General features: G+C 36.7%; 1 protein-coding gene across 2 annotated transcripts in view; it reads left to right on the plus strand.

The window, feature by feature from the left end:
- The window catches only part of SREBF2 (sterol regulatory element binding transcription factor 2), a 36,480-nt gene that overhangs the window by 15,119 nt on the left and 6,500 nt on the right, over positions 1-14,861 (plus strand). For both annotated transcript variants that reach the window (XM_081958741.1, XM_081958740.1), the window contains exons 5-16: positions 818-1,042; positions 1,629-1,743; positions 1,959-2,140; positions 3,578-3,770; positions 5,708-5,889; positions 7,011-7,284; positions 7,619-7,788; positions 8,345-8,513; positions 8,803-8,923; positions 9,612-9,721; positions 12,246-12,378; positions 13,284-13,449. In XM_081958741.1, the coding sequence (XP_081814867.1) occupies positions 818-1,042; positions 1,629-1,743; positions 1,959-2,140; positions 3,578-3,770; positions 5,708-5,889; positions 7,011-7,284; positions 7,619-7,788; positions 8,345-8,513; positions 8,803-8,923; positions 9,612-9,721; positions 12,246-12,378; positions 13,284-13,449 (2,040 nt within the window). The remainder of the gene's footprint in view (positions 1-817; positions 1,043-1,628; positions 1,744-1,958; positions 2,141-3,577; positions 3,771-5,707; positions 5,890-7,010; positions 7,285-7,618; positions 7,789-8,344; positions 8,514-8,802; positions 8,924-9,611; positions 9,722-12,245; positions 12,379-13,283; positions 13,450-14,861) is intronic.

The raw sequence follows: 14,861 nt of genomic DNA on the forward strand, positions 1-14,861 counted from the left end.
TAATTGTCTGTTAGTTCCAGCAATGAAAGTTCTGATTTCAGTTGAATATTAATCTTTAAATTTTCTGTATTGCTATATGCATTTGCATCCAAAATTTACTAGCTTTTTTCAAGTCTGCCAAGCACGCTAAAACAGCCCTTCATATTTTCCATATTTCCAACATACATTTGAAATACCTTTATACATTCTAGATAGTTTTTCTGGTATTATATACAGTGGTACATCATTTTATAAAAATTCTCTTTTTATAAATGTGAATTTCAGTCATTTCAGCCACATGCTTTCTCTTTGTTGCATCTGCATATTATAAGCAGTGCCCATTTTATCATATGCTTTTTAAATTGTTCTCATTTCAAATTTTGGTAAAAGCTTATACATTTTAACGTATTCATCATTTGCCCATAGTTCAGTTTCAAATTCTGACTTACATTGTCCAATTCTAAATATGCTATTGTTTACTTTAAATCTTTTTTATTTATTTATTTACTGAGCGCTTATAGACTGCCCCCTCTCCCGAAAGGGACTCGGGGCGGTGTACAGTCCATATCAGAAATACATCATATAAATAACTATAAAATTAAACAATTAAATTATTAAATAGATAAATAGATACGAAGGAGGATAAAAAAGGTTTAAAGAACTGTACAGCTGAGTAAATAGTTTAAAACCCCAACAAATATCCCATAAAATTAAAGTTAAAAAACAATTCCCCTAAAATAACCAGTAAAGAAAGAAATTAACTTTACATATGAAAACCATGTCAGAGATCTTACATGAAAAATTAATTGCTATTTGATTTCTGCTGTTGACTTTTTAGACCTTGGTTAGTAGCAATGGGACCATCTTGACAACTATGCCTATGATGATGGGAGGGCAGGAGAAGATGCCAATTAAACAAGTGCCTAATAACGCCAAGCAGCCAGAACCACCAAAGGAAGGAGAAAGGCGAACAACTCATAATATTATTGAGAAGAGATATCGATCATCTATAAATGACAAGATCATAGAACTGAAAGATCTAGTCATGGGAACAGATGCTAAAGTAAGAATTGCTTAGTTGAAAAAGGAAAAATATTTGTAATAACTACACATCTATTTGTCATGTTTGCAGTTGACAAGCTATTTAATGTTCTTGTTTGTGTCCATTTCCATTGAATTAAATCTCTACATAACAACAACAATTTTTGGGAAGGACTCAATAGGTGGTTAAAAATGTCAAATCCAGTCTGAATATCTTGCTGATTGTGTGACCAACTATAATTTTATCCTACCCTTTTTACATATCACTCAAAGCAGTGAACATATCTAATAACTCTGCTTCCTACTTTCCCTATAACAACAACTTCTTTGAGGTGGATTGATCTGACAGAGGGTGACTGGTCCAAAGTCACCCAAACAGCTTTCATGTTTAAGGGAGGCCTAGAACTTACAGACTCTTGGCTTCTGGAACAGCACCACTTATTCATTTGTTTGTTTGTAAAATGTATATGCTGCCCATCTTTACCTCAAGGTAACTCTACGTGCAGCCTACATACATACACAAATTTAAGAAAATCTTTACTGCTAAATAAAAATGTTCTAAGAGATCATAAGATACCTTTATAAATAATCATATGCATTCTTTTCAGATGCACAAGTCTGGTGTATTGAGGAAGACTATTGACTACATTAAATATCTACAGCAGGCTAACCATAAATTGCGACAGGAGAACATGATCCTTAAGCTTTCTAGCCAGAAAAACAGTTAAGTGTTTTAAATATTACATTCAATTGTTTTAATTTAAGTGAAGCAGGTACTATCAAGGTTGTTAATTAAATGATTTCATGCCCCCTTGCATTTATTGATGTTTTTATTGATTATGCTTTTAGCGGATAGATGTAGAATTGATAAGTAGCGGGATTTAATTACCCAAGGTACTGTAAATGGAATAATTAATCTGTGTGATCTTTTCTCACAGAGTTGTTGAAGGGTTTTGACTTGAGCAGTCTAGTGGACAATGACGTGGATCTGAAGATGGACGAATTCAATCAAAATGCTGTATTGATGTCTCCTCCAGCTTCTGACTCAGGATCACCAGCAGGCTTTTCCCCTTATTCAATTGATTCAGAACCGGGAAGTCCATTATTGGATGATGCAAAGGTAGCTAATATTCCTGAAGCAATCTGCACTGGGAAGCATAGACAAGATCCCATTGGTGTAACATGCATGCTGATTCAGATGGAGATATGTCATCTGCTTCCCATTAAAATAGATAATAAATTATGATTTTTAAAAGGAAGGTGAGATTCAAAGCCCAAATATTAGTTGATTTTTTTTAAATCACACAATGGGTAACACAACTAAAATCAGACACACAAATAAAGGAATATCATAAAGTGTGTGTGTGTACACATGAGAAATCCTGTACCAAAGTCCATTAAAAGTACAATCACATGCTGGGCAATATTTTGCTTTATATCAAAGAAATCATAAAGCCCAATAAACAACAACATTCAGGGGGGTACAGCTTTCACAATATCAGTATATCCTGCTAGTTGCCAAAATATTGGAGATACACCATCACTGCATTGAACAGGATATTTGGGGCAAGTTTGAGATAAAATAAAATAAACAGAGGCATCTGCAAAAGAAATGGTATATAGGTAATTTTAGATTGAAACTTCAAATTGAAATGGCCTGGGATGGATGGATAAATTACAACGAAGATGGAAGTTTTTCAGATATATTTTTTTTGTGAGTGTCAGGTAACAGGCATTGTACTTGAATGTAATGAGGACTACTTGTACTTGCATGTGTGATGTAATGTATCATTAGTTCATAGCAGTGGTGGGATTCAATTTTTTTTACAACCGGTTCTGTGGACATGGCGTGGCTTGGTGGGCGTGGCAGCGGAAGGATACTGCAAAATCCCCATTCCCTCCCACTCCTGGGGGAAGGATACTGTAAAATCTCCATTTTCACCCCACTCCTGGGGGAAGGATACTGTAAAATCCCCATTCCCTCCCCACCCCACTAACCTGCTTTCCAGCTCTGTTCTGTGCAGCGCAACAAAAGAAGACACAGACGATCAGCTGGGACTTGGGAGGCAGTTAATAAATGGGGGCGGGGCCAGCCAGAGGTGGTATTTGCCGGTTCTCCAAACTACTCAAAAATTCTGCTACCAGTTCGCCAGAACCAGTAAGAACTGGCTGAATACCACCTCTGGTTCATAGATTAGTTCATAGATTGCTCCATGATCTTCAGAAGCATATTTAGACATATCAAAAATCAATCTCATAACAACATTTGAAATGAAATGTGATTTTAGTAAATTGTAAATGTTTACATTATTTAAGTCTTTTAAATCTACCACTTGGAAAAAAAGTATGAATAGATCTACAGAGTTTCTTTTATTTCCAATTCAGTGACCTTTGGGGGCATTTTGTAATGATGGAACATTTTTATAAAACAATCTGAGAAGAAGAAATCTGCTCTAAAGAAGATATTGAAAATTCAGCCTTGTGCAATTTAGAGCAACTATTTGTCTTAAGTGTTTCAGAAATAATTCTTCCACGTTCTTCTACACTTATGATTTAGGTTAAAGATGAACCTGATTCTCCACATGTTGCTCTCGGAATGGTTGATCGCTCACGGATGCTGCTTTGTGCTCTCACATTCCTCTTTCTCTCCTTTAACCCTTTAACATCTTTTTTGGATGGCAAAGAAACACCGGACACTTATAGCACAGTGCATCATGGTTCTGAGAGAAATATACAAGCAATAAAACCAGGTATATTTCCAATAGTGCTCATTTGATATCTTTCAAGTACAGGCAAGTACAGTAACTAAATGATGAAAGGTGAAGAAAACAATAAATGATGGGCTGTGGGTTATGTTATGATAAAAGGTGATTACAATTTTATTGTGATAATTTACTGGATAATTTGTACTGGATAGTACTATCCATATCATTCTTATTTCTCTGACTCAGATAATGGGATTGTGAACTTTTGAGATGCATGTTTCTTGGTTTCTTTAATGAATTGAAATTTTACCTGTATGGAATATACACTATATTGCCAAAAGTATTCGCTCACCTGCCTTTACTCGCATATGAATTTACCGTAAGAGACATCCCATTCCTAATCCATAGAGTTCAGTATGATGTCGGTCCAACCGTTGCAGCTATAACAGCTTCAACTCTTCTGGGAAGGCTCTCCACAAGGCTTAGGAGTGTGTTTATGGGAATTTTTGACCCTTCTTCCAGAAGTGCATTTGTGAGGTCATACACTGATGTTGGACAAGAAGGCCTGGCTTTCAGTCTCCACTCTAATTCATCCCAAATAAGTTCTATCAGGTTGAGGGCAGGATTCTGTGCAGGCCAGTCAAGTTCATCCACACCAGACTCTGTCATCCATGTCTTTATGGGCCTTGCTTTGTGCACTGGTGCACAGTCATGTTGGAAGTGGAAGGGGCCAGCTCCAAACTGTTCCCACAAAGTTGGGAGCATGGAATTGTCCAAAATGTCTTGGTATGCTGAAGCATTCAGAGTTCCTTTCACTGGAACTAAGGGGCCAAGCCCAGCTCCTGAAAAACAACCTGAAAAACAACCCCACACCATAATTCCCTCTCCACCAAACTTTACACTTGGCACAATGCAGTCAGATAGGTACTGTTCTCCTGGCAACCGCCAAACCCAGACTCGTCCATCAGATTGCCAGATGGAGAAGCGCAATTCGTCACTCCAGAGAACGCGTCTCCACTGCTCTAGAGCCCAGTGGCGGCGTGCTTTACACCACTGCATCTGACGCTTTGCATTGCACTTGGTGATGTATGGCTTGGATGCAGCTGCTTGGCCATGGAAACCCATTCCATGAAGCTCTCTGCGCACTGTTCTTGAGCTAATCTGAAGGCCACATGATGTTTGGAGGTCTGTAGCGATTGACTGCAGAAAGTTGACGACCTCTTCGCACTATGCGCCTCAGCATCCGCTGACCCCGCTCCGTCAGTTTACGTGGCCTACCACTTCGTGGCTGAGTTGCTGTCGTTCCCAAATACTTCCACGTTCTTATAATACAGCTGACAGTTGACTGTGGAATATTTAGGAGCGAGGAAATTTCACGACTGGATTTGTTGCACATGTGGCATCCTATCACAGTTCCACGCTGGAAGGCACTGAGCTCCTGAGAGCGACCCATTCTTTCACCAATGTTTGTAAAAACAGTCTGCATGCCTAGGTACTTGATTTTATACACCTGTGGCCATGGAAGTGATTGGAACACCTGATTCTGGGCGAGCGAATACTTTTGGCAATATAGTGTATATTTTACCTGTGCATTAGTGAGGATTTTATTGTTGTTTCTGTGTGTTGTAGGGCTTTCAGGTTTTTTAATTGTAGCATACATATTGTATTTGTTATGAGAGATCGATTGAATCGTGTTAGGTTCTTATTTTGAAAAAGGTTTTGTGATTTATGTAAGGTGTATTTTTTTCTGAACATTTCTATCTTATGTAAAATGATATTTTCTTGCATCTATATATTTAGGGCTGGAGTTTTTCATGGGAAGAGTACTATTTCAGGGAAGAATAAATAGGATGAGAAGAAAGCAAGTTGATTAAATTTAGCATGATCTTTACATAAGCAACGTTCTCCCAAGAATGATTATCTTAAGGTGTGAACTGTTTTCTTATCTGTTTTATGTCTTTTGACACGATTTATTCTGTTAGAATCAGGTGGCTGGTTTGGCTGGATGATGCCCACTTTGATCTTGTGGCTTGTGAACGGTGTCATTATCTTGAGTGTATTCATAAAGCTGTTAGTGCATGGAGAGCCAGTGACACGACTGCATTCTCGTTCTTCTGTGACATTTTGGCGGCATCGGAAACAGGCAGACCTTGACTTAGCTAAGGTGAGACAGTTCGTTGCTTTGAGGATAAATGTTATTGTGCTCATTTATTTGTATTGAATTAATTGGAATTTGCATAACCTAAAGAGTGAATATTTTAAAATGTAGAACAAGTTATTTGAGCTACTAAACATTTAGGTTTACATCTCATTATTCTACTATCAAAATTCTTGAACTGTGGGTTCTTAAAGCACCTCCCCTTGCATGCAGATCATTTTTGGATTAAACTCCGCTTCTGTTCTATAGGTAGGTAATTTTATAGGGGGAATAAGGTTGAACTCTAGAATTGAAATGAATGATAAAGGTGAGCAGATTTCTACAGATTTTGTTAATTGCATGCAAGCTAAAGGTAATCTGAGGTAAAGGTAAAAAGAACAATATTTTATGATGCTGTGTGATAATTTATTTGAACAAAATAAAACTCTACTATGAAATTTGCAGTCTATTTGTAAATATAGTTGCAAATGAGAAAGGGGAGCAATATTAATACTGGGATTATATGTTATATTTTAAAAAATAATAATTTTGAAATAATTAGTTGATGAACATAATAAGCAATTCCTATTGTATTTTACTATTGAAATTAAAGGCAAGGGGATTTTTAAAATTTTTTTGAGTGGAACAGTGTCTTCTGTGTCTAAATGCTCTTTTTAATTGGAAAGAGTAAATTATTTCTTTTCCATTATGTGGTTGAATATTTGTTCAACTGGATTGAGACTTGAAGTTTAACTGAACTGGACATGAAATCTAACAGGATTTCAAGATAATACAGAGCTAGATTTTTGGTGTTTCTGATATGTCATGGCTCAAGTAAGTTGATGCAGATGAGGAAGAGAGAAAATTGAGAAAAAGTCTATGGTATATTGAAATACGATGGCAATTTAGCTAGTTTATCAGTGGCTGAGGAGACTAATTAATGTTGGTTTACTAGACTCCAAAATCTGAGTGACAAATGAGGTTATCAAAAAGAATTAAGAAAGCTTAAAAATGAGTGAAGGTGGAGAATAAAATATGTATGTATGTCTTCTAAGATGACTCAGAATAGTCTGAAAATTAGGAAGCAATGAGACTCTCAAATGTCCCCTGTTCAACTTTATCCTGTGTTTTTCTTCTTTTGTTTGCAGGGGGACTTTGCTGCTGCTGCATCAAATTTGCATATCTGTCTTTCTGCCCTGGGCCGAGAATTGCCTACTTCTCGTTTTGACTTGATCTGTAGCCTTTCCTGGAACATTATTCGTTACAGTCTCCAAAAATTGGGATTAGTACGTTGGCTGCTAAAGAGGACATCACAACGGAGACGAGCAACAGAGACGCCTCTTGGCTTTGAAGATGAAGCCAAGACTAGTGCGCGAGATGCTGCATTAGTTTATCATAAACTTCATCAACTCCATATTACAGGTAAATGAAAAAAAATTAACTTAGTGATTTAAAAGGTAAAGATTCCCTCAGATTAAGCTTGATTTCCAATGGTTGCCTACTTCAGGTAGTTTTCTTTGCAAAATAAAGAAAGGTTTGCTTTTTAATGAATTTTACATCTTAGAATCTCCAGAGGGCTCCTTATTTTTGATAATGCAAGATTTTGCACAACGGTATTGTGCGATACTGCGATGTATGAATGGTACTAAGTTTCAGTAGCGAAAAGAGCTTTTTCAGATGAAACCATGCAGCGCATCAATTGTACAAGGTGATTCACAACAGGACACAAATGATATTTTTTAAATTTCTGGTGCAGGTAAGCTTCCGTCCAGTTCAGCTTACTCAGGATTGCACATGGCGTTGTGTGCTGTAAACCTGGCAGAATGTGCAGAAGAGAAGATTTCACCAAGTACCCTGGCAGAGATCCATCTAACTGCTGCAGTTGGCCTGAAGACTCGCTGTGGTGGCAAGCTGGGCTTCCTGGCGGTACGTGGATTGTTTTGAACCACTTAGCAGTATAGGCAATCTTCACTTAACAACAGTAATTGGGACCAGAATTTCCACTGCTAAACAATGCGGTTATAAAATGTGATGTCACAGTACTGCATCATTTAGTGAAGGCAATCTCATTAGTCTCCATTTCTGTTGTTAAATGAGGCCCTCACATAACTGATGAGGGAAGAGGCAGGAATCCAGAAGTGCTTACTTATGCTATTGAAACTGAATCCCAGGCAAATATGGGATTATAATATGGGTGGGCATTAAGAGGTACATGCATGTGGGTAGATGCCATGTGTGGGCCTATGGAGTATGGGCAGGCATGTGCTGTGTGCAGATGCTATTAAGGTTGTGTGCCATGGGAAGGCGCTACAGAGAATGGGTGTAAATTCAAGTGGCTCCCAATTGTATTAGGTTAAATACTGTGGCCTATTTAAATTATTTTTCTGGATTTGCATCTAAAATAAGTGGAAGTGACTTCTGTGTTGGTACATTAAAAATGTCATCCATAGATTGCTAACCATATTGCATGTTTTCTTCTCAGAGTTATTTCTTAAGTCAAGCTCAAAGCTTGTGTACTTCTGAGCATAGTGACATCCCTGACTCCTTACGCTGGTTGTGCCATCCTTTGGGGCAGAAATTTTTTGTGGAACGGAGCTGGACTGTGAAAGCTGCTGCTAAGGATAGTCTGTATTCCACTCAGAGGAACCCAGGTGAGGATCAGTGCCTAGAGAAGATATTTTCTTTAAGCCTGTTATCAGTATAGTGGGCAGTCCTTATGTGTATGCATTTTCTTTCTCCTGGTAGCTTTATACATGCTTTGGTTTAAAAACTGTTAATGTTAAAAGAATATGTGAAAGCAATCAAGGGGACAGTTTTCCATAAACTGCAATACAGTTTTCTATCTAAAAACAAAAAAAGAAAGGCTTACACTCCTGAAGTATTTATTGTTGGACTTGTGAATAAAATAGTAAACAGATTGTTTTGCCTTCGCATATATAGCTGATCCCATTGCACAGGTACACCAGGCATTCTGTGAGAACCTACTGGAGAGAGCTGTTGAATCCATTGTGAAACCTCAGATTCCCAAAGGGGCTACAAGCCATGATGATGAAGCACCTTGGTGAGCCATATTTGTGTCCTAGTGATAGTTTTCTTGGAGATATTGAAGGATTCTCCTTGTCTGTTCTAATGAAACCTATAGTTCAGCTTTGGAGGAATAAATGGCAATATATATTTCTGCTGCCTATTTTAAGCAATATAGGACATACATACAGGACACATCTATATGAATACTGCTTTTCTCATAATACGTCACTTATATTGCATCCATCCACAGTACTAATTGGATATACAACAAAGTACAGTTTCTCTAAACTATTTGTCCAAATTGCAAAAAAAATGGATTAGCATAAAAAGTATATAAAGTAACCGGTACCATGGTGGATAATAAGAAGACTTTTAAAAATCATTTGCTATCATTCTCATCCATTGACCAAATTATTTGGGAAGCCCAGCATTATTTAGTTTTACCATATTGGCTACGCTTATCATTGAAATGTTCATGGCAAGATTCATCATTATCTCTGTTGTGAGAAAACCATACCAAAAATTATCACAATGCTGCAAGAATGAGATTACCATGGTGAACATTGGTTGCCTTTCAGAATGTGGGTGTGAATGTGATACCTTCTTTGTGCAGAGAGTCATCCTTAAAAAGTGTGTTAAAATACAACTTTAGTTTGTTACGATTCATTGTAAAAATATGATATATTGTCCTAACTACTAAAAGTCTGACTTTGTACTTGCAGTGAATTCGCTAATGCTTTGGAATACTTGACATTACTAAGTTCTTTTGTGGATTCTTTGGGAAGTGGAATACCACCTTTTTCTGGAAATTCTGTGCTGAAGTCTGCCCTAGGTATGTGTGAAAGATACAGGACTTGCTCAGTGGTTTTCTATCTTCATCTTTCTTTTCTCTTTCCTGAATGTACCTGCACTTATTCAGTGCTCAATTGCTATTTTTCTTGTGTTAAATCTTTTCAATTTTGCTTTTTTATCCACTGTTCAATTCAAGATTTATCAGAGAGATTTGCACTACATATCACTAATAAATACATTGCCTCCCTTCAATGTAGTTAACAACTAAACACAACACAAGACAAGAAAAAGGTAGAAGGAAGGAAAAAAAGCAAACTCAGCATTATGATAATAATTTAATACTGTAATTAGATTTAAAAACAAAGCCTAAGTCTTAGCTGATGGAGTGACCTACTTCGTTATTTCAGCCATGCTGCTTGGTGAAATTGACAGACTACCTTGATGGAAATGATATTTCTGCAGAGATGTTGGTGCCTCTGCTTTTATCTCTATTTCCATTATTATTATTTATGGTTCATCACATATTCAACCAGATATTCAGACTGGAATTGGCGTTTTTATCCGCCTACTGAGTCCTTCCCATAGACTTTGATAAGATATAGATGTTTGAATTATTATTAAATTTGTCGCCCATCTCACAGTTCAAGGTGGCTCAGAGTGCTCTTTCCATGTACTTTACATTTATATTATATAATCTCTCTCTGTATACCTGCAGCTAAAAACAATTCAACTGTATGTTAATACTCAGAATACATTTAATTAAATGTATTTGATTAATTATGTATTTGGCCAATATATTTTTCTGAAATATTGGTAGACTACATGTTTTTTCAGTCTAATAGCTCTAATGCTAAAAAGAAACAACTGCAGTCTTACTGAACCAAATTCAAGAAATAAAACACACAATGGGTCTGGCCAATCTCCCTTTTTCTGCTTTTATTTATAAACACCTCTGTTTATTATGATTATCACTAATCATACTAGTCACCTTAACACAGGGAAATGTTTAGTGATTCAGTAAATCACATACTTTTCCTCTAAGAAAGCATAATAATCAAAATAGTCTTTCCTGCTGTGATCTGAAGATGAATGCTATGATAACCTTTTTTCTGGAACATTCTATAAAAACAGTAATTCAACCAAGAGCTCGGTGTATCTTGTAAATTATAGTTAATGACTTTAAGAGCAAAATATTTATATAAGATAAATAAAGAAATTATTTGATCTAGGAGCAGGTACTGATTTGTGTACTTGCCTTGATTGTTGTTGCAGGTCTGTTTTGACTTGGCTGGGTGTTTGTTTTCACTCTTACTAATGGGCCAAACATCCTATATGTGAGAAATGGTGTTTGGCTCTTAGCTCTGCAGGCCAAGGTTCAAGATTGTGTCTTGATCACACAAAAAGAGGAACAGATTTTTAAGTCCCTTATCTTTGGTGTAACACACATTGTCAGTTACAAGGGTATATTTTCTTGGACTACTTCTCACAACCCCTCCATTTATTCCAGTGATTAGATAGTAACCCTATTATAAAGAGGGCTTCATTGAGAAATGGCAATAATAAGATGCTTTACCTTTCTAGTAAAATCTGGACAATCATAGACAATATCTGCAAATTTTACAGCAATTTCTCATATGAACAAGCGGGGGTCACATTATTCAGATTTCTGGAATATTGTTCAAGTCTTGAAGGGGGTAATTCAAAGGGCTTGCTTTCCAAGATTATGCATTCTTTGTTTTGTGGTCCTGGTATCACCTGATTGATTAAATGGCTCAGGATATTTAACTGAGACTAACTATTGTTTTTTAAAAAACAAAATCAGCTTTCAGATAGAATGGGAAATGATGTACACATGTTTATAATTTTCTTAATTCAGTTTGTCTTCCTTCTATAGTTCTCCTTCCTGTGGCAAGTTTTGAAGTGCAGGAAGGACTGAAATTATTGCCTCCCGGGGTACTAGTATGCCTTCAAACACATGCTGTCTGCTGGGCAACATACTTTAACTGAATGTTTATATTAAAAAAATAAAATAAAAATGGGAAATTGAGTATAGAACAGCAAAGTGTCTTTAGTATAATCTTTATTTCATAGATAACTTTGAAACCTTGAAAGTTACTTTGAGGTAAGATGGGCAGCCTATACATTTTATAAATCAATTAATCAATAAATAACTTTTTGATCCCACATAAATCCCCACAAGCTTTCTTAGAAAGTAAGATTGGTTGCTGCTTCTGCGTTGTTTGGAAATGTATTCATCTGCCTAAGCAGGGGTAATATGTAACATTTTGTGAGACCGATAACTTTGCCAGTAATCAATGAATGGAGAAATCCCTCAGTAGCTCTTTTGCTTCAATATCCACAGTATGACTTCAGAATTATAAATATGTCCACAAGATTGAAAATGGAATGTAGAACAACACAATGAAGAAATAAAGATACATTTTCCCCATTGTTATCTCTCGGCTCTATTTTTGTTCCCTGGACTGAATTGACGTTTTGAAAGGCTGGAATAGTTTTTTGGGAGAGAGAGATATATACCCTTAACAATTTTTATTTTTTTGTAGGTCCTGATGTGGTCTGCAGATGGTGGTCATCAGCAATCACAATGATAATCAGCTGGCTCAAGGGTGATGATACAGCTGTGAAATCCCAGTTTATCAATGTGGAACGAATTCCTAAATGCTTGGAGATGATGGAGTGTGTGATCTTTTATATTATTTGTACAACTGTATCTGAAATCTAAAAGGGATATTATAAAATAGAAAGTTTCCTAATCTTTAACTTTGATCTCCCATAAACATATCACAAATCTCTGTTGGGCACTATGAAACTAAATTATAACTTGTTTCTTCAAATAGTTTTTAAATTAACCCAACACTTTTCAGACTTGGGTATCCCAAGTTTGCCTAGAAGTAGTGGATGCAAAATATCAGCGTAGAAATCTACTATACTAGTTTTTGCATCATCTAGTGATAATTCATTTATAGGGCTCATTTTAGCACTTTTGGGGAGGGGGGGGAATATATACCAAAGCAGTTATATAACAAAGTATCTGGAAATACATTTTTTAAAAAGGGCTGCTTGAAGCCATGAGAGTCAGCTTGGTAACCTTGGACCAGTTTCTTCTCTCAATCCAACTCATCTCATAGGGTTGTTATGGAGAAAATAGGAGGAGGCAGGTCAGTGGCGGGATTCAAATTTTTTTACTATGGTTCTGTGGGCGTGGCTTGGTGGGCGTGGCAGGGGAAGGATACTGTAAAATATCCATTCCCTCCCCACTCCAGGGGAAGGTTACTACAAAATCCCCGTTTCCTCCCGATCAGCTGGGACTCGGGAGGCAGAGAATAGATGGGGGCGAGGCCAGTCAGAGGGGGTATTCATCGGTTCTCCAAACTACTCAAAATTTCTGCTACCGGTTGTCCAGAACTGGTCAGAACCTGCTGAATATCACCTCTGAGGCAGGTATGTTGGATATTTCCCCCACTTTGTATTATTTGTAAAAATAATAAAGGCAGAAAACAAACAAATCTACTGTTCATAAAACTTAAAAGACATTAATCATTTCCCTTGCTCTGTCTCTCCTCCTCCCTATGTGCCTCTAGGAATGCCCTTGTACGAGCTATCTTCCATGTATGCAAAGCCATGAATGTCTTGTCTAGCAAGGCAGATGGGCAGCATAGTTCATTTAGCCATTGTGAAAGAGCTAGCACTCATCTCTGGAATAGTCTTAACATGAGAAGTGGGGTCTCAAGCACAAGTCTCAACAATGTAAGTCGTGCATACTTACTTGAACTAAGGTAACAAACCGTTTTCTTAATGTAGGTTTTGTTAAATATATTTGAGTTTTGTTAAATGTTTTTGAGACTGAAAGTCTAGCTGCCTCTTACTCACCCATGAAAAAATGGAGAGTCTTCTTCCTTCTTTTGCCTTCTTCCAGTGCAGCAAATATACAGCTGCATTGTACCTATTTCCAAAGGAAAGGCAGGTGGGGACAGTATCTGTTCACAGTTCATTAGCTCTGCCCAAATAATAACAGAACAAGTGCTTGCTTGACCCATTCCCTTTTCTCTTGAATTATACATCCTAAATGAATTATTTTCACCAAAGGATAAGGATACTGATTTCCATAGCTAAGAACAGTTCTCAATTTTTGCATCATGAAATTGGCTCGCTCTTTGTATTTAATACTAAGTGCACTTTGAGTTTTGTAAGCATGGAGGTTTGTTAAACTCAAATTCTTTGTTTATACCTATTGGGTGGCAACTGTAGTGCATTGTAGTTGCATTGCATGTTCTGGAAATACTCATGCAATGTTTCTGCAGTGCAGTTCAGAGGCCTGCCTGATCTCTGCACTACAAGTCAAGTCTCCTGAGCCTTGGTTTTCAAAGTTTTTGTTGGTATGGGAAGGAATACTTAGGAACTTTATATAAAGTGGATCAAGAGGCCATTTAATCTAGCCCTCCATCCAAAGGTAGGAAGGAGTATTTAATTCACCAACCTTCTTGCAGATTAATCAGTGAAATATGGGTTACTATACCCCCAATTAGAGAGCTAACTGCAATAAATAACATGCAGAGTCAATACTGTAGCTTGAAAGGGCTCAGGAAAGTAACCCAAAGAATACCAGGCAAAGAAAAAGTAAACATAATAACGGTTGTACTATATTTAACACTTTGCTTATGGCTTGTATTTTGAAAGAATAAATTAATCAAATTGCATGCTTCTTATAAAGCATTATTTTGTCATCAGTGAATGTGCAACATTTTAGTTCTGTGAACACTGATGCCATTTTTATTTTGATCCAACATTGTATTGCTTTCTGTTTTTGGGGAATTGTTGGGTCAAATGCACATTCTTTAGGATACGTTTTCAATATATGCACAAATAATTTTTTTCAGTTGTCTCTCAATGCAATTCAAGATGAACACAATGTGGTTTTACTATATTGTAATTTCACAAAGCACTAATTAAACAGGGAACTAAAATTGATTAACAAATGATTAAGCAATGATATGTGTATTATAAAGAAGTTTAATATTATTTGGTGGCAATGTCTTTGAGATATCTTCTTAGATGTTAGCTGGGTTGGGTTTTTTAAATAATACAATTGAAAATACTAGTTTTCTGTCTTTAAATCTCAGCTTAAATCTTCTTTGACTGGGGAATAGGGGTGCTCCATT

The sequence above is a fragment of the Natrix helvetica genome (assembly GCF_964273705.1).
Source record: "Natrix helvetica genome assembly, chromosome: 6".
NCBI classification, from domain to species: domain Eukaryota; kingdom Metazoa; phylum Chordata; class Lepidosauria; order Squamata; family Natricidae; genus Natrix; species Natrix helvetica.